Source organism: Antennarius striatus, chromosome 2 (assembly GCF_040054535.1).
Source record: "Antennarius striatus isolate MH-2024 chromosome 2, ASM4005453v1, whole genome shotgun sequence".
Taxonomy (NCBI): domain Eukaryota; kingdom Metazoa; phylum Chordata; class Actinopteri; order Lophiiformes; family Antennariidae; genus Antennarius; species Antennarius striatus.
Window position 1 is genome coordinate 8031614 of NC_090777.1, and position 20073 is coordinate 8051686.

General features: G+C 45.8%; 1 protein-coding gene across 1 annotated transcript; it reads right to left on the reverse strand.

Annotated features, from left to right (window-relative positions):
• Positions 1 to 10006: 10006 nt before the first annotated feature.
• LOC137587587 (putative nuclease HARBI1) lies at positions 10007 to 16947 on the reverse strand. Its single transcript, XM_068304104.1, has 4 exons — positions 16509 to 16947; positions 10653 to 10765; positions 10457 to 10568; positions 10007 to 10380 (listed from the first exon to the last, which is right to left on the reverse strand). The coding sequence occupies exons 1-4, from the start codon at positions 16945 to 16947 to the stop codon at positions 10007 to 10009; spliced, it is 1038 nt and encodes a 345-aa protein (XP_068160205.1).
• Positions 16948 to 20073: the final 3126 nt, after the last annotated feature.

A 20073-nucleotide genomic window follows, 5' to 3' on the forward strand; every position in this document is an offset into this window, starting at 1 on the left:
AAACGTCTGGTAGAACTAGTATCTCAGATAACACATATTTGACTTGTATGCTAGGTTGGACAGTAAGGAGGGAGAGACTGATCTATACAGGTTGGCAGGACAGAGACAGAGATGGGAAGGACGTGCAGCAGGTTAGGGTGATTAAGGATAGGGATGGAAGTCTATTGACAGGTGCCAGTAGTGTGATGGGAAGATGGAAAGAGTACTTTGAAGAATTGATGAGAGAGAACAAAGACTAGAAGAGTTGAATGTTGTGGACCAGGAAGTAGCAAAGATTAGTCAGGATGAAGTGAGGAGGACATTGAAGAGGATGAAGAGTGGAAAGGCAGTCGGCCCTGATGATACACCTGTGGAGGTATGGACGTGTCTAGGAGAGGTGGCAGTAGAGTTTCTGACTGGGTTGTTCAACAGGATCTTAGATAGTGAGAAGATGCCTGAAGAATGTAGAAGTGTCCTAGTGCTCTACGAGATATGCAGAGTTGTGGAAACTACAGAGGAATAAAGCTAATGAGCCATACATTGAAGTAATGAGAAAGGCTGGAGAAGCTGATCAGCTGGGCCAGCTCAGTGGTCGGGATGAAGCTGGACCCTCTGGCAATGGTGGCAGAAAAGAGAACCTTGGATAAACTGCTGGACAACGTCAGCCACCCTCTGCACACCGTTACCAACAACCAGAGAAGCCTGAGCAGCCAGAGGCTGCACCTCCCAACATGCAGGACCAACAGACCTAAGACCTCCTTCATCCCCCGAGCCATTAAACTGCTCAACTCCTGTCTGGGGGAGATGAAGAAAAACAGAGTCCACACGAGAGCTGAGGGATGACACAAACGATGCACCATAAACAATCCAAATACTATCGACACTTCACTTTACCCATGCCTAACTAGGTTTGTTTATTTATGCCTTTTTATTCCTATGCCTATGTATACCTTTCTATTTGTATATTCTTGATGGCTTACTTATTAATCTTTCTATTTGGTGTTGGTACTACTTTCTATGTGCTGGTGACTTCTGTGTACTTTTTCTGGAGGTGGAGCGTTACCAGCTGGATCTGGTGGGGCTTTCCTCCATGCGTAGCCTTGGTTCTGCATGAATCAATCTCCTGGTTAGGGGTTGGACCTTGTTTTACTCTGGAGTTGCGTCAGGGGTGAGGCGTAGGGCGGGTGTGGGGATACTCACAAGTCCCCGGCTGAGCCACGCTGTGTTGGAGTTTATCCAAGTGGAAGAGAGGGTTGCCTCCCTACGCATTAAGGCTGTGAGAGGGAAAACTCTGACTGTTGTTTGTGCGTATGCACCGAATAGCAGCTCAGCATATTCGGCATTCTTGGGGTCCCTAAATGAGGTCCTTCACGGGATCCCTTCAGGGACTCCATTGGGGACTTCAATGCACACGTCGGCAATGATGGAGACACCTGAAAGTGCGTGATTGGGAGGAATGGCCTCCCTGATCTAAACCCGAGTAGTGTTAGTCGTGGTGAGGAGATTAAACAGTTTGGTGGGCTGAGAACTGCATTGCTGCTTTTTGCAGGTGATGGGGTCCTATTTGCGTCATCGGCTTGTGACCTGCAGCGCTCACTGGTTCAGTTTGCAGCCAAGTGAGAACAGCGGGGATGATGATCAGCACCTTCAAATCTGAGATCTTGACCGAAAGAACAAGACCGTTGATATAAGCGGCGGAAATGGGCTTTCTCAGGCTGGTAGCTGATGTCTCCTTAGAGATCGGGAGAAAAACACTACTATTCACAAGGGACTCAGAGTAGAGTCACTGCTCCTTCGCATGGAAAGGAGTCAGCTGAGGTAGTTTTTGCATCTGGTGCGGATGCCTCTGGGGCGCCTCCCTAGGGAGGTGTTCCTGACATGTCCAGCTAGGAGGAGACCTCAGGGTGGATCCAGGACCAGGTATGAGGGAGTATATGTCAATACTGGGCTGGTAACGCTTTGGGATCCCCCATTCAAAGAGGGAAGTTTGGGGATCCCTGTTGAAGCAGCTGCCCCCACGATCCGACTCCGGATAAGCGGTGGAAGATGGATGGATGGATGGATGGATGGATGGATGAATGGATGGATGGTATAAGTAGGAACCAGTGGGTTAGGTTTAGCTTAGTTAGGTTAGTGGGTTAGATTTTTGCCCAGAAACATTGACAGTTTTTTTTTACTGCTGAATGTTTTGCTATTTGAAGTTAACTATCTAGTTAATTAAGAAACGTAATGAAAATGACAGAGCAATATAGTAATCAAGCATAAAGTGACATGTTGGACTTCTGATTAAAAAGACACGTATAAGCAAGTCATTCACATAAATGCAGTAGAATTCCTCAGTGGTTTAAAGCTAAGCTCAGCCTTTACAACCCCTGGGGACAAAATTAATTCAGCAGAGGTGTAGATCTAAAAACCATAATCTCTCCCATCCCCCGACAACAAATCACACCCTGCAGATACCTGAATAACATATGTTTAATTCCATTACTGATGTTCTTTATGGCCTGCCTTTGACAAGATTTTCATAGTGGGGACGCTGTTGATGAAACCTTAAGCTGCTCAGATGTCCTCAATCTATATAGCTAGTTATGAGACATTTTGTTACTGCATTCTGTTATGTTTGTTTGCGTTTTACAATGAACAGTGAGTGACCATCCATCTGTTCCAGGTGGTGTATCTGTCCTGTTTTTCTTAGTGAGGTTTATTTCATTCTTTTCCTGTTGAATGTTTCTATTATGGCCAGGTTGTTTGACCTAAATGTAATCAGTGATGGGAGACAGTGAGTGACATTTACTGCACACACAGTAAAGCCCACAAACAGATAATGAAATGTAATTTAGGTTTATATAAGTAACATTAACTGTTATACCACAACATACTGTGTATCAGAGGCACATATGTATGTGCGTAACATTGATTAATTTATGTGCTTGTGTGTGGTGAGACACATAAAGGGGCTAATACACAGGGAAAGGACACACATAGACACAATTGTTGTGGTTTTCATTAATTATCAGTAAAGCAGGAAGGAGCTTGAGTCGTAATAATCCTTCTATGAATAAACCAGTTGGAGGAATTAGCGCTTCCATTAGGCTTTCTTCCTCAGGCTATTAATGACTTGTGAACTAATGCCTCCTTCACAATCAATACCTCCACCCACCAGGACACAGCTAAAGACATACACCAGCGTTTGATCTCTTATCCGATGGTGAGTGCTTGTCACTTCACTTCAGCTCATTTATAAAGTTTAATGACAAAGGATGCCAAACCAATTTTTTTTCCTTTATTTAAGCAGCAGCAATTGAAGAATAAACGCACTGACATGTGGCTTCAAGAGCCTATCACTTCAAAGAAAGGGGATGTGGAGCAGGAGAATGGCAACGATCACGTGATCCACTCCTTTTGCTCTCTGCTCTGAAAATAAGCATCAAATGAAATCATTACTTAATGCTGGATTTTATGACATTTTGATACATCAATGCTCAGTTTGAATCTGGGGGTGAATTGCAATGGTTATTCAGGAGCATTGGTTGGCAGGTGGAGATTATTATCTGATGATTCAAATTGAATTAAACTGAATATATATTGTGTTGTCAATTTTGAGAATGTGCAAACATTCTTGACTTTGCTAGATGATGAGAGGATCATAAGAGGCAGAAAAGATGTTTGGTGACCGACTTCAATTTTGCATCACCATGACAATGAACTACGCCATGGTGGTACAAGCAAGCAGTAGAAAACAGTCAGCATAAAAGTACCTGATACCAGAGCAGAGTTGAGTCAGAAAGAGTGAGTACCACATGGTCCTTCAGCAACAAATTAACTTTGGCAATTCCAGTGTGCAGATTGCGAGTTGATCACCTTAAAAGGGTGGAGCTGATATAAATTTTCTATCATGGGTAAAGAAACCTGACCGGCACATTGATGGTCAAAGTCATCAAGCTGATTACCAGTGGTTTGGTGCACAGCAGAGTCTCACTCAGCTGAAATCAGTAAGACTCCACCAGGGCTATTACAAGATATCATAGCATTACACGTACATATTTGAACAACTATGTCTGTAGATAGCTGTTTCATATCCCAAAGTGCAACAGTCAAGAATCTTGGAGTTACGTCAGATTCAACTCTCTCTATTGATAAGCATATTAAAGAAGTGAGAAAGATCACTTTCTTTCATTTACGCAATATGTTCAAAATTGATGCAGAGATTCTGATTCATGCCTTTGTGTCCTCCAGACTTGATTATTGTAATGTTCTGCTATCTGGGTTGCCTCAGTCTCATACAAGAAGCCTCCAGATGGTTCAGAATACGACAGCAAGAATCTTAACTAAAACCAGGAAATTTGACATCACCCCAGTATTAGCTTCATTACATTGGCTTCTGATTCATGTTAGATCTGACTTTAAAGTACTTTTAATGACCTATAGAAGTGTTAATGGGCTTGCTCCCGCCTACATGTCTGATCTACTTAAACCCCGCACTACAATGAGGGCTCTCCGCTCTCAAAATGCAGGTCTTCTGTGTGTTCCCAAAGTGAAAAAGACATCAGCACGCCTCTGTCATTGAGCTCCTATTCTCTAGAATAAACTCCCTATTGATATTGGACAGTCTTAATCTGTAGAAATCTACAATCAAAATGTATCAATTTTTTTAAACATATAATTAATATTTGGGGGGTGAGGCAGTCTCAGTCTTTAGGTTCAGCCCTAGTCCTGCCAACGAGCCGTAGTATTTATTTTTTTAGGCTCCTGCCTCTTATAAATCCTCTGCCATTTTGGTCCCCCTAGTATCACTCTTACCCTGCTCTCTATCTCTATCTCTATCTCTATCTCCATCTCTATCTACCTCTCCCTCTCCCTCCCTCTCCTGCTCTCTCGCTCTGTTGCTCTCCTTTTCTCTCTCTCAAGCTTTGGTGTGGTGGATCATCGGCAATCAGTAACCTCTGTCTGCTTCCTCAGCTGGTGCTATCTCAAGCTACACGATGGTTAAGCACCACCATATACTAGGGTAGTTTGGTTCCATTTAATTTGTTTCAGCTATGGTTTGGGTTTTGGCAGGGGTAATCATACACTTTATTTTTTTCTAGGCACAATGACTTAGGCGCTTATTTGGTCTGTCCTCAGAGTGGTGGATCATCGGCGATTGGTGACCTCTGTCTGCTTCATCGGCTGGTGGTGTCTCACTATTCTGGATGCATCAGCTTGTTTCTGTCAAACATTTATTATTGTTATTGTTACTGTTGCTAATCTGTACATGCAGTATGTATTGCTTCATTTGTCCACTCCTGGAAGAGGGGTCTCTCCTTTGTAGTCTTCTTGTGTCTTCCATTTTTTTCCTGTTAAAGGGGTTTGGGGGGGAATTGTTCCTTATCCAATGTGACGCTCGCACTGCTCCCAGTACACAAAGGTCAGAGGGATATCGTCCATGCGCAGATTGTAAAGCTCTTTAAGATATTTTCTGTGAGAATTGGCTACAAAAAATAAATAAACTTGGAACTTGGCATGGCCTCACCTGCCGTCATAAAAGAAAAAAAATGAAAAATGAAAGATATAAATTAAATGGTTATAGTTATCCAGTGATGTGTGTTATAAAGTTATTTTCCGTTTAACGTCACCAATTTTAGGTTATTTTTTACTCAAAATTGCTGAATTTTCACAATTTCAGCTAAAATACTAAGAAGACGTTGAGGCACCAGCCAGCCGAGCCTCAACATGAAGTGCGCAATAGCTCAGATAGCTGTGTTTGCATGCTAAACAGTGAGACCGTAATGCTATCTGTCTAAATTTCGCTATTAAAATGTTCAAACACATTTGCTCTATGAACTAAATTTAGCTACTGTATATAATATATAGTGTATTTTTGTCAACAACTGTATGTGTGTAACGTCTTTTTGAGTTGAGCAATCCTAAAGCTGTCACAATCCGCTCCTGGTTTTCCTCTCATCTGTCCAGCTCTACCTGCCTGCCACTCCCACCTCATCAGTGCAACTACCTTCACCTGTGTTTCCTCACCTGATTATCACCTGCCTGTTCAGTACATATACCCTCCCATTTATTTCAGTCTCTGTCAGACTGTCTTGGTGTCATGCATAGCTCTCTCGAGTTTATCTCCGGACTGCTCCCTCGGTTTCGACCCTGCCTGTGTTCGACCCGTCTTCCTTGTCTCTGCCCCGGTAATCTGACCAGCCTTCTGTCTTTGACTGCCCTGCCTGCTCGTTCCTTGTCTGCTACCTGTCAGCTGGGATTCCCGTTTGCTGAGACTGTTTTTGTGGGATATTGCTGCCATTCTGTGCGAAGCTTCAGAATAAACTGTTGGACTATTCCCGCTCTGGTCTCAGTCTGTGCTGTACTTGGGTCCTACCTCAGACCTGTTACAAAAGTGGCTGGGATAAAAATGGATGATTGCATATCTCAACTCAAAATTTTTTTGATGCTTTTGTTCAAAAGGAGCACGGATGAACTTCATTTATAAGCAGACATGACATATAAACAAACGTGTAGGTAACAACATAATGTTGTTTTTTTTAATCAAATGTGCTAATTGTGTGTTAGTTTGTATGTGTAAATAAATCTGCTCTGAGACTTTAAAAATAACGCAGTTACTGTTGCTAATTAATGTTAAATAACTAAAAATATATTACTTATTCGTTACAAACATTACAGTTGCGCAGAAAAAATATGTTTCACTGTTATAACACAAATACCTTTAATTTGTCAGGTTATGAAATGCACAAAACTCCATCAATTAAGGACCAAAGTATACAAGTGAATAAAGAACTAACGGGAACCCATGGAAATTCCACAATAAAACAATAATATCTGACTTCATACCAAACATATGAAAACAAATGTGTTGGTATTATAAACCAAGTGCACCCATCACAGAGTTCTCCCACCAGCTGGCGGCGCATCCTGGTCCGACCCAGAACTGGCATTGGCATTTTTGGCAAGGAACATGAATGAACAAATGAATGAATGAATAAATAAATAAATAAATATGTGCATAAACTTTATGTCTCATAAAGAAAAAACAGACAAACAAATATCTAACTGTCAAGAATGTTTATCAACGCATCTTCGACCTGGAGCTGTTACACAGGTACTGTATGTCAGAAAATAACAGGTTTTAACTCTGTCCATTCTTTGGGTCTATTTCACGAAGGCAGGGTTAACCTACCCTGAGGTAAACCTGTGGTTCTAGGTTACTTTACCCTGAACTTGGAAAAACCAGGGATTTCGGTTTCACAAACGCGGTTCAGGGTTAGCTTTTCTAACCCAGGGTAGATTGACCCGCAGTTAAGCAGGTGCGCCAACACTATAAAAAGCCATCATCAATGGAGCCCCGATTCAACGAGTCACGATGACCGCCAACAAAAAACACTGCGAATATTTCACGTCGATTGAGGTTAAGACCTTGATGCACGCCTACGCCAATGTGCAGCACATATTTAGAGGCAAGAGCAACAGCGCTGTGGCCGCAAAGGAGAGGGAGAAGGCATGGGAGGACATCGCTGCTCGAGTAAATGTGTAAGTTTAAATGTAACGCTGTGTAATTACGATAACATTACGATGGGGAACAGCGTGAATGATTGTTCATTAATTTATTTCATTCAGGTGCAGTCCCACGGGTGAAGCGCACATGGCAGCAGCTGAAAATGAAACACAAAAACATCCTTCACTCAGGTCAGACTCAGGTTTCCCCTCATTTTCATCATGTCTAATATTGTACAGCAGTGGCCCCTAACTTTTCATGCGCCACGGACCAGTTTCATTTAAGACAAGATTTTCACAGCCCGGCCTTCATTTGATCGATAATCGTTAATGACGCCAGGACAGCTGTAGTCCATTAATAAATCCCCGCAGTGGTCTAATGTCAAATGCAGACATCAACAGAAAAAATAAACAACCTTTCTGTCATAAATTAACTATCAACATATCTGTAAACGAAATTATTCATTTTAGAACAGAAGTCCTTGTTAATAAGAAATTATTATATCAAAAACTTGACTCAAGACACTGCGCTGATGAGGTTCATCGGAAATACTGCGAATACTAATCAGTGCGTTCAATGTAGGAGAAATACTGATCGTTTCCACATAAAAAATGTGAACAAGTCAGTCAAATCAAAATAATAATGAAAATATGTGGGACCCCTCGCAGCGAGCCAGTCCCATCTAGGCGTAATGGGAGACAAGCACACCTGAAGTGTGTTCCGTACGTCCGTAAACAATACGGACGTATTTTTGTTCGCGGTCACTGCCGAAAATGTCGCTTCAGGAATACGGGAGGTGGGACATCGAGGGAGGATGTTAAGTGCGTTTTGGTTGATCTCAGGATATTCTGCCGTGGCTTTAGTCCAGAACACTGGCAGAACACTCATGTTTGCCTGGGGACTCAAATTATGGGCTCATGACTGGTAACCTGCCAGGTGACCGAGACCTGTCAAGAGACACGAGCATTCGTCTGTGCCTCACTCTGCACAGAAGTCACTTTTCAAGAGAAAACCCTCTTACACTGATAATCAATAAAAAAGGAAAAGTTAAAATGTTCTGTACCGCACGGTATCTAATGGCTCGCGACCCGGTGGTTGGGGTCTGCTGTTGTACAGTAAATATGAGGTGGCTGATTGACTCTGCAATAGTTCTATTGCCACCTTAATGCTGTTGTCAACCACATTAATGTGCCCTCGCCTACATCGAATTCAGTGACATGAAACGTACTGTAAGTAACAGACTTTACTGCAGCCAATAGAAAGAATGTGGATGCGAGAAGGACGGGTGGCGGTCCAGCACCCCCACCTCTAACGGAGGCAGAGGACCTGGCGTTGAGCCAAAATTTGGGAAGGCCAACTGCTGAGGGGATCCCCGGAGGGACGTCATCATGTGACCCCACCCTCCAAGACACAAGTAATGTCAGATGGCCCGGGACACATACAGTCATGGGGAAGATAAAATTACTATATTTCTGTATAGAACTATATAATAACATAAATGGCTCATGAGAGAACCGTGATCCCTTGTAATTGTAATGTAGCTAGTCCTTCCCGTGCATATACCAATGTTATGTAACGGCTGATATCTAGCCGTTTTCCATGGTTGCCACGATAAGCACCACAGTTGCATAAGTTCTTGCAGCAATAGCTGTAGCACTGTACTCCCAACAGCAGCTTCTAAGCAAGGTGCATCTTCCTTCTGGTTGTGTCACATGATACACGCACTGTTCACTTAAGTGATGAGCAACACAAATACGTATTATCAAGACATTGGATGGTCCAATGATGTAGTCTATGACTGTCACATTAATATTAGTTTGTCTTGCATATCCCCATCTCCTGTAGTCCTAACTGATGCTGCTGGTGCTATGTACCCGGAGGAGCCCCCTCACGCCACAGTGGAGTCCGCACCTGTAAGTATGCATGACTCCAAAAATGTCACCAAATGGGATTCCAAACTCTACTGGAAAATATCGTTCATCCAGAATGAAGACGAGGAAACTATGTCTGCCGCCTTCACAGAGGGGGGTTCAGGAAGGCCTTTGGAGGTAACATGTTCTTTTACTCAGAGGCCTCTTCCCATTTTGCAAAGGTCTAGTGATATTTGGAGTGTGACATTTAGCTGCCACTGACTTATTAACACATTCTCCTTTTGAACAGAGAATGGCCGACGAACACCAGGAGGGTCCCTCGACATCCACCGCAAGGATCGACACAGTTGAGAAAGATGCCCAGCAAACAGAAGCAGTTCATTCTGTAGAATTCTTATGTAACTCCATCTTTTCATGTTCTGATCTATCCACAGCTACTGGTGAAGGAGCTGTACCCGATCTACCTTTTGAAAAAAAAAAACAGATCTAGAAGCAGAAATCCTGCAGCACCAGTTAGAGGTGGGTGGTGGCCACAGGTGAATCATAATAACTATTGGCAAGACACAAGAAGTAACATTTGCACTTTTATTTGTAGGAAATAAAGAAGACCAAATGAAATGTGACTTTTGCTTTTATTACGTACTATGGCGGTAGTGATGGTGATTTAATTAGAAAAATAATTCTCGCAAATGTAGTCGCGCACCGCTCTGCCCTCCTGGACAGCAGGCAGGTGGGTTGGGTCATCATTGGGGTCATCAATTTGTGGGGCAGGGTGTTCTCCTCTAATAGTGGCTATATTATGAAGAACAACACATGCCACAATTATATCACAGGCCCTCTCAGGGGTTGTCCTGAGGTGACGTAGGCACTGGAAATGTGCTTTCAGCAGGCCTATGGTCATCTCCACCCGGGCTCTCGTCCTGCAATGAGCCCAGTTGAAGATCTGCCTGGGACCTGGTTCAGAGTCAGGGTAAGGGGTCAGCAGCCGTGGTTGGCATGGGTATGCCCTGTCCCCCAGCAGGACGCCATCAAACTCTCCTGTAAAGTGGATTCATTACAGCAGATTAAAGGACAGACACAGGTCAAATATCGTGCAGATCTTCAGATTACCTACCACGCTGCATTCTGCCACTCAAGTCAGACTCACGGTATATCCGTGAGTCATGGACTGACCCAGGCCACTTCGCCACCACATTTATGATGCGGTATTCCGCATCACATATGATCTTGACAGTGCATAAAATGACAGACATTAGTTGACCTATGATACACTGTATAATATTTGGACACTGTAGTGAATGTACACGTACCTGCACATTGATGCTGTGAACAGACTTCCTATTCACATAAGCTCCATCGTCCTGTGAGGGGGCCTTAATGGGAATGTGGGTTCCATCCATACAGCCAATAACATTAGGAAATCCTAGAAACAGGTGGAAGTATTTTACCAGGCCTAATGTTGAAGCATGGTGTGATTGTGAAAATTGTCACGGCTAGAACACGACTGGCAGGGAGAACCCAAAAGCACAACAGAGTATCAGGTGGGCAAGGTCTCAAAAAAAGGTTTAATAATACAGGCAGGGGTCAAGTTCCAAAATAATCAGTCCGATAGGCAGAAGTATCCAAAAACCGACACGCAAATGGTAGAGTCCGGGATCAGGTAGGGTCAGGCATGAAACAATCTACAAACCAGGCAGACAAATCCGATAAGGGGTCGATGAAAGGCAAGGTCCGGGAAAACAGGCTGGGTCTATCAGAAAAGCAGGCAGGAATCAAAGGCTGGAGAGTCAGGGCGAACACTAAACAATCTGGCAGAGAGCAGAAGGCTGAGCCGGCATATGTAGAGTGGAGACAGATTGGGGAGTGGCTGCAGATGTGTGGGAAACGGCAGGTGCAGGGAATGAACTGATTGAAGAGGAGACAGGATCTGGAATGATATGAAATGTTAGCAAGAAAACAAACTATTAGACCCGAGATGTGACAGAACCCCCCCTTCTACGGACGTCCCTGGACGTCCCTCCAGGCTGGTCGGGATGATCCTGATGGAACTCCCTGATGAGGGCTGGATCCAGGATGCTTCGAGCAGGGACCCAAGAACGTTCCTCTGGACCGTAGCCCTCCCAGTCCACCAAGTACTGGACACCTCTGCCCCGAAGCCGAGACCTGAGGAGGCGATGGACCGTGTAGGCAGGGGCACCATCGATGAGCTGGGGGGGGTGGTGGGGGTTTGGAAGGGGGTTGCAATGGGCTCCCTATCACTGGCTTGATCCTGGACACATGAAATGTGGGGTGTATCCTCATGGAACGGGGCAGTCGCAGACGAACGGCCACTGGGTTAATAATCTTCGAGATAGGGAATGGCCCCACAAACCGAGGAGCCAGCTTCCTAGATTCAACACGTAGAGGAAGATCGCGTGTCGACAGCCAGACCCGCTGACCCAGTGTGTATAGTGGAGCAGGGGTGCGTCTCCGGTTGGCGGACCGCCTGTACCGATCCGATGAATGGAGTAAGGTGGCCCGGGCCTGAATCCAAGTGCGGCGGCATCGTCGAATGAACATCTGGACCGAAGGAACACCGACCTCCCATTCCTGCTCTGGAAAAAGCGGAGGTTGAAAGCCCTGCGAGCACCGGAAGGGTGAGAGACCGGCGGCAGAGCTGGGCAGGGTGTTGTGGGCGTACTCCACCCAGAGTAATTGTCTTGGCCAGGATGACGGGTTGCGAGATGCCAGACAGCGCAATGCTGTCTCCATTTCCTGGTTCATACGTTCCGCTTGGCCTTTGGATTGTGGATGAAACCCGGAAGTCAGGCTGACCTTGGCACCCAGCAGACTGCAGAACTCCTGCCAAAAGTGTGATGTAAATTGCGGCCCCCGATCAAAGACCACGTCACTGGGGAGACCGTGCAGCCGGAAAACGTGGAGAAGCAGCAGCTCAGCAGTCTCCTTGGCAGAAGGCAACTTGGGCAACGGTATCAAATGTACAGACTTAGAAAAACGATCGATGACAGTGAGAATCACCGTGTTACCCTCAGAGGCCAGCAGTCCTGTAACAAAATCCAGGGAGATATGCGACCAGGGACGGCGAGGCAGAGGCAGTGGCTGAAGAAGTCCAGAGGGAGGAAGATGGGAGTTCTTGTTCTGAGCACAGGTGGGACAAGCAGCAACGAACTCTTTGACATCTTCCTCCATGGACGCCCACCAAAACCGCTGCCGTAACAAGGCCATCGTACGCCTAACTCCTGGGTGGCATGCCAGTCTGGAACCATGTCCCCACTGCAGGACCTGAGGGCGAAGACTAACAGGAACAAATAAACGATCGTCGGGACAGGCACTGGGAGCTGGGTGTTCCCTCAAGGAACGCTTTACCTGGTCCTCCACCTCCCAAGTAACGGCACCAATGACACAGGAAGCAGGAAGAATTTCGTTGGGCGAGGCTGGGGAATTGTCCGACTGGAACTGGCGGGAGAGGGCGTCAGGTTTAATGTTCTTAGATCCTGGTCGGTAGGTAAGACAAAAGTTAAACCGGTTAAAATATAAAGCCCACCTGGCCTGCCGAGAGTTAAGCCTCTTGGCAGACCGAATGTACTCCAAATTCTTATGGTCTGTCCAAACAATGAACGGTTGTTCTGCCCCTTCCAACCAGTGCCTCCACTCCTCGAGTGCCAGTTTTACAGCAAGCAGTTCCCGGTTACCGATATCATAATTTCTCTCTGCGGGGGACAACTTGCGGGAGAAGAAGGCACAGGGATGGACCTTGTGATCCTCGGCTGACCGCTGAGAAAGCACCGCCCCCACTCCGGAATCTGAGGCATCCACCTCCACAATGAACTGCAAAGTGGTGTCTGGAAGAGTCAAAATAGGAGCAGAGGCAAATCTGGCCTTCAACTCCCCAAAAGCCTCCTCTGCAGCTTGGGACCACCTGAAGAGGACCTTCTGGGAGGTGAGGGCTGTAAGCGGGGCAGCTACCAAACTGTAGTTTCGTATGAATCTTCTATAAAAATTAGCAAACCCTAGGAACCGTTGTAGATCCTTTCGGGAAGCAGGAGTGGGCCAGGCAGTAACCACGCAGTCTTGGCTGGGTCCATGGAAATTTTCCCAACGCCGATGATGAATCCCAGGAAGGAGACCTCAGAGACATGGAACTCGCACTTCTCAGCCTTAATGAAAAGCTGATTGTCCAACAGACGTTGCAATACCTGCTGTACATGAACAACATGATCCTGTCTTGACTTAGAAAAAATGAGAATGTCATCCAAATACACAAATACACAGACATTAAGAAAATCCCGCAACACATCGTTAACCAGACATTGAAATACAGCAGGTGCGTTAGTAAGACCAAAAGGCATGACCAAATACTCATAATGTCCACTTGGAGTATTGAAGGCCGTCTTCCACTCATCCCCTTCGCTGATGCGTACAAGATGATAAGCGTTTCTTAGATCCAATTTAGTGAAAATGGTTGCCTCCTGCAATATCTCATGAGCAGACGAGATGAGTGGAAGTGGATACCGGTTCTTGACAGTTATTTCGTTAAGACCCCTTTAATCATTACAGGGTCGTAAAGTTTTATCCTTCTTCTCCACAAAAAAAACCCTGCACCAGCTGGGGAGGATGAGGGGCGAATGAGGCCTGCAGCCAATGAGTCCTGGATGTACGTGTCCATGGCTTTCATCTCTGGAGCTGAAAGAGAGTACAGTCTACCCCTAGGGGGGGTTGCACCCGGGAGAAGATCGATTGCACAGTCATAAGGTCGATGAGGAGGAAGGGATGTAGCCTGTGCCTTATTAAAAAACCTCCTTAAGTTCAGCGTACTCCTCGGGAACACCCGTTAGGTCAGACTTCTCGACCGAGATTAACTGTTACCGGGACAGATTTTAAACAGACGGAGTGACATTGTGCACTCCACTGACGGATAGTTCCTGATACCCAGTCTATGTGTGGGTTATGCTTAAGCAGCCATGGATACCCCAAAATCACTGGTTCTTGAGGAGAGTGAATGAGATGAAAAGAGAGGATCTCTCTATGATTTCTAGATAAACACATAGACAAAGGAACAGTTTGGTGTGTGACCCGGCAAAGGAGACTGCCATCCAGGGCGGTGGCATCAATAGGGTTCATCAAAAGTTCCTTACCGATCCCTAATTGTGTGACTAGAGAAATGTCAATCAGATTCGCGTCAGCACCAGAGTCTATTAGTACACCTACCTCGATCTCTTGACCGGCACAGCGAAGTAGGGCATGCAGCACTGGTCAAGAGGGCACACTGAAGTTTGTTGTCCGGCTCACCAGCGCCCTCTGTTTAACTGGTGAGCCCTGCCTTTTACCGGAAAGGTAGAAGCAAAATGGCCGGACTGACAACAGTAGAGGCAGAGATTTCCCTGCAGGCGACGCTCTCTCTGCTGGAGACAGACGAGCCCGACCTAGTTGCATAGGCTCCATCTGATCCCTATGGACGTCCTCCTCTGGCAGCAGGGAAGATGGCGAAGAAGTAGAGGCAGAGGCTAACCTCCGGACTGCTTCGGGATGACGAGCTCTCTCCCTCCTGCGCTCCCGGAGACGGACATCGATGCGAGTGGCCAGAGCGACGAGAGAGTCCAGGAGGATCCCGCGTCGCCAATTCATCCTTTATAGGGTCAGCTAACCCGTTATAAAAAACGTCAAACAGAGAAGCCGGGTTCCAGTCACTTTCCGCTGCCATGGTGCGGAACTCTATCGAGTAATCCACTACACAACTTCCCCCTTGAGATAAGTTCAACAGACCCCTGGCTGCCTCTCTCCCAGGAGTCACATTATCAAAGACCTTTCGGAACTTAACGGAGAAGGACTGGACAGAGGCACAGACAGGCGACTGCCGCTCCCACTCGGCGGTTCCCCAATCTCGGGCTCTTCCCGTCAGCAAGGAGATGATGTACGCCACACGGGCTCGCTCAGTCGGAAAAGCAGAGGGCTGCTGCTCAAAGACAAGGGAGCATTGGACCAGAAATGGACGGCAGGTACCTGGAGCTCCAGAACAACGTTCTGGTGCTGGAATCCGAGCCTCAGAACCAGTCGCCGATCGAACAGGAGACTCGGGAACAGCAGAGGAAACTGGGCGACCCGGTATTGCCCCCGAAAATGCAGCAAGATGTTCCTGCAGAAGTTCCATGCTGCGGTCCCGGCGAGCGGTCTTTGAGCGAATGACCTCAGCTAAAAACTGAACTGGAGGTGCTGGTCATAACGCTGGGTCAGATTGGGTTCAGATGTAGGGTTCTGCTGAGCAGGGTCACTGTCAGCTGCGTTCATTATGGCCAGATTGTTCTGTCACGGCTAGAACACGACTGGCAGGGAGAACCCAAAAGCACAACAGAGTATCAGGTGGGCAAGGTCTCAAAAAAAGGTTTAATAATACAGGCAGGGGTCAAGTTCCAAAATAATCAGTCCGATAGGCAGAAGTATCCAAAAACCGACAGGCAAATGGTAGAGTCCGGGATCAGGTAGGGTCAGGCACGAAACAATCTACAAACCAGGCAGACGAATCCGATAGGGGGTCGATGAAAGGCAAGGTCCAGGAAAACAGGCTGGGTCTATCAGAAAAGCAGGCAGGAATCAAAGGCTGGAGAGTCAGGGCGAACACTAAACAATCTGGCAGAGAGTAGAAGGCTGAGCCGGCATATGTAGAATGGAGACAGATTGGGGAGTGGCTGCAGGTGTGTGGGGAAACGGCAGGTGCAGGGAATGAACTGATTGAAGATGAGACAGGATCTGGAATGATATGAAATGTTAGTAAGAAAACAAACTATTAGACCCGAGATGTGACAAAAATACAGTAATCCCTCACATATTTGCGTGCCGAGATGAGCGGCTGCACAGATTGTTATCACGGTCACGTGATACCGCACACGCATGCTATTGGCCGACAGCCTCCGTACGTGCGCTGCGTCCCAAGACTCGTGGTTCGTCGTGCAAGTTTACTTAATACAAATGCATTAAACAGTCAATAAGAGTTTGGGAGACGGTAATACAGATATAAGGTTAAATATCAGTATGGGGAGGGTTCAGAAACGTTTAAGGTATGGTAAATAATAAATAGGTCATCGCTATTTCGCGGAACGTCGTTCTTCACAGGTGGTCCTGGAAAACGGGAGGGATTACAGTATACCTTACAATTAATTAATATCATTCACCTGCAATCCTGTGGAACGCCTCCTTCATGGCCCTGATGGGTTCATGTCCAGGGAACCGAACAAACCGGAGTAAAAGCCGTTTCAGGGCAAGGGTAACCCTCCTGACCGCCCTGCACACTGTTGCCTTACTCAGGTGCTGCTCATCTCCCACACTGTACAGGAAAGTCCCCGTTGCGTAAAAATGCAGCGCTGCACACAGCACCTGTTCGGACGTGACAGCCCGACTCCCGTTTGTTCTGCTGCCGATGTAGGGACGGATCAAGTCGTGGATATACGCAATCGTCCCTGACGTGAAACGGTACCTCTCGTAAAGGTACGTGTCAGGGAATGACATCACATCTACAAGTGGTCTATAGATCCTCTCACGCCAGAGACGTAATTCCCTTCGCAGTAATGCAGGACCTTCATGGACGAGATCATCTTGGAAAGGACACACCATGATTGCGCACGTTTCCTGTAATAACGCTTTGTCAAATTATATGCAAGGCAAGAGTCCAACCTAATCTGAGAATGAAACGGCGTGATCGGCTTCATAAAGGGGGCGGAGTGGGAGGTGACCCCGCTTTTATGAAGAACACCTGGGGTCCATGTCACGAAGCATGGCTAACGAACACTGAGTACAAACCTGTGGCTCCGGGTTGCTTTACCCTGAACTTGGAAACCTAGGGTTTTCGGTTTCACAAGCGCTTCTCGGGGTTAGTTTTTGTAACCCAGGGTAAGTTGACCCGCAGTTTAACAGACGCGATGCCACTTTAAAAAGCCATCATCAATGGAGCCCAGATTCGACGAGTCACCATGACGACGGACGAGACGCGCTCCGCGTTACTTTACGCAGTTGAAGTGCAGATTGTAATCTATGTGTATGAAGACTTAGAGGACATGTTATGAAAAGAGGAACAGCGTTGCAGCTATAAGGAAGAGTGACATGTCGGAGTGAATTTCTGCTCAAGTCGATGCGTACGTCTGAACGTAGTCCGTTGGACTCACGGTACAATTACGGAGGTAAACGGCTTGAATAATAGTTTATTAAATTATTTTCTTAGATGCAATCCAGCGGAGGAGAAGCGCACATGCCAACAGCTGAGAACGAAGTTTAAAAACATCGTTCACACAGGTCAGACTTCTGCATCATCTCGTTAGGGATCCTCCTCTTCCTCATTATAACATAATGACATTATACAGTGAATAATAAGTGGACTTTCAGCTTTTCAGTTGTTTAATCGCCAACAGAATGTTCTTGTCACACACATAAATGTGCTCTCATCTATAGGCATTCCATGTTTAATTATCTGTGTCTTTTATTCAAATAATACATAATTGATAAAGAGAAAAAGAAATTAACAGGAAATTGAAGATAAGAAATATGCTCAAATATTTTCTGTTACCGATTGTTCCTATTGCTTAACATTCTGGTGCAATACGGAGTGACATTTAGCCTCCACTGAAGGATCAACACTTTCTCATCTTTTTTTAACAGAACAAGCTGGACAGTCCGTCACATCCAATGTACAGATAGACGCTCAGTGAACACCAGCCGTTCTTTCTGTGGCATTCATATGCAACTGTATGTTCTGATGTCCTCCCCATGTATTTCCAGCTGTTTGTTAGAGAAGTTTATCCAATTGGCTTTCTATGAAATACAGACAACAGATAAAAAATTGTTTCTTTGGACCTCAAGATTAGGAGGGCAGATTTGAACATACAAATACAAAGTTAGAGGTGGATTGTTGTTCACAAGTGAATCATGTTGAATATTAGAATGTTCACCACTAAAATGATTTAAGAAATAACTTGGTATTTGTAAGTAATAAAGATGACCAAATGAAATGTATATTGTATGTTTTTATTGCCCGCTGTGGTGATGGTGAGTTACACAGACTCTGAAATGAGTCTGGCAGATGGAGTCACTGTTCTGTCACCCTGGATAGCTGGCAGGTGGACGGGGTCATCATCGGGGTGTTCAGTTTGTGGGGTAGGGTGCTGTTCTCCTCTGATAGCGGCAATACTACTATGAAGAACAGAACTGCATCACAGGTCCTCTCAGGAATCATCCTGAGGTGTCATAGACACTGGAAACGGCCTTTCAGCAGAACTATGGTCATCTCCACTCGGGCTCTCGTCCTGCAGTGAACCCATTTGAAGGTCTGTTGAAGGTCTGTTGGCCTGGGTTAGTAAGGGGTCAGCAGCCTCGGTTGGGCATGGGTAATCCCTGTCCCCCAGAAAACAACCATCAGACTCCTGTGATGGAAAGTAGATTCATTAGAGTGGATTAAACAATGGAAACAAGTGAATTATTGTGCTAATCTTTAGTTAATGCATTAGTCTGTTGCTCAGGTGAGACTCATCATACACCTGTGAGTCAGGAACCGATCAGGACCGCTCCGTCTCCACATCAGTATCTATGCTTGCTCTGGAGGGTTCTGTTGGGTGTCTGTTAAAGCTCTTTTAAATGTCTCCTGAAGTGATTAGACACTATATAAATTAAGGTGGAAAATGTAGTTTGCTGCATCACATGTGATCCGGACAGATGTTAGTTTATCTATGATGCAGTCTTTAACGTGTAGAAACAGTAGTCAATGTACTTGTACCTGCATATATTTGGTGTGAATGGACATCCTCTTCACATCATCACCTTCATTATGTGAGGGAGCCTTGATGGGAATGTGGGTACCATCTATGGCAGCAAATTACATCGGGACATCCGAAAGAAATTAATGTCTGGGACTGCAGCACAATATCATTAAGAGAACGTACTTTCAAATTAATCAGATTTCTACATCATTCACCTGCAATCCTGTGGAACTCCTCCTTGATGATTCTGACGGTTTTCTCTCCAGGGAAATAGAAAAACTGGGGTAAAAGTTTAAAGGCGAGGCACACTGAGCATCTCCCACATTATATAGGAGAATTACCGTTTGCAAATAAAAACTGAAAAACTGAACGGAGCGCTACACGCAGCGCTGCTGCAGATGTGCAGATGGATGTGTGTGTGTGTGTGTTTACCGATCAGTATGATCGGTATGATCGGTACCGATCATAAAGAGAACTGTCTGGATATGACGGGACATCTGAACGCGATACAAACATATTTAATTATCTGTGAATGAATGCGGAAAGTCCATCAAGGGGCTCCACGTCAAGCGGACATGACATGTTCGCCTCTAAAATACCTCTGAAATACGGAGTTATTTATTAAACCTCACGTCGGTAAAATTCTCCGTCCGACAGAACCAGGAAATGAAGCCGCGCGAGCGGCGGTGAAAGGGGGCGGAGTCAAAGGAAACCCTGGGTTTGTGAAATAAAACCTGCTCCCGACCAGGTTATGTTCAGAGACTCTGTTACTGCGGTAACGAACCCAGAGGTTCACTTTACCTCGCTACGTGAAACAAGCCAGGGTTACTGCTCTAACTGTGGGTTAACTTACTCTGGGTTACCACTGCACCTGCTTTGTGACACGGCCCCTCCTCCAGACCAGGCTAGCTTCAGAGTCTGTTACTGTGGTAACAAACCTAGAGGTTTACGTTCTGACACAGGCTAGGTTTACTCCTCTGACTCTGGGTAAAGT

Coding starts and splice junctions, on each gene's coding strand:
- LOC137587587 (XM_068304104.1), bottom strand. CDS start 16,947: ATGGTGTGTCCTTTCCAAGATGATCTCGTCCATGAAGGTCCTGCATTA. Junction 10,766..16,508: donor GGCGTTCCACAGGATTGCAG/GTGAATGATATT, acceptor ACCTGTTTCTAG/GATTTCCTAATGTTATTGGC. Junction 10,569..10,652: donor TTCACAGCATCAATGTGCAG/GTACGTGTACAT, acceptor TGCACTGTCAAG/ATCATATGTGATGCGGAATA.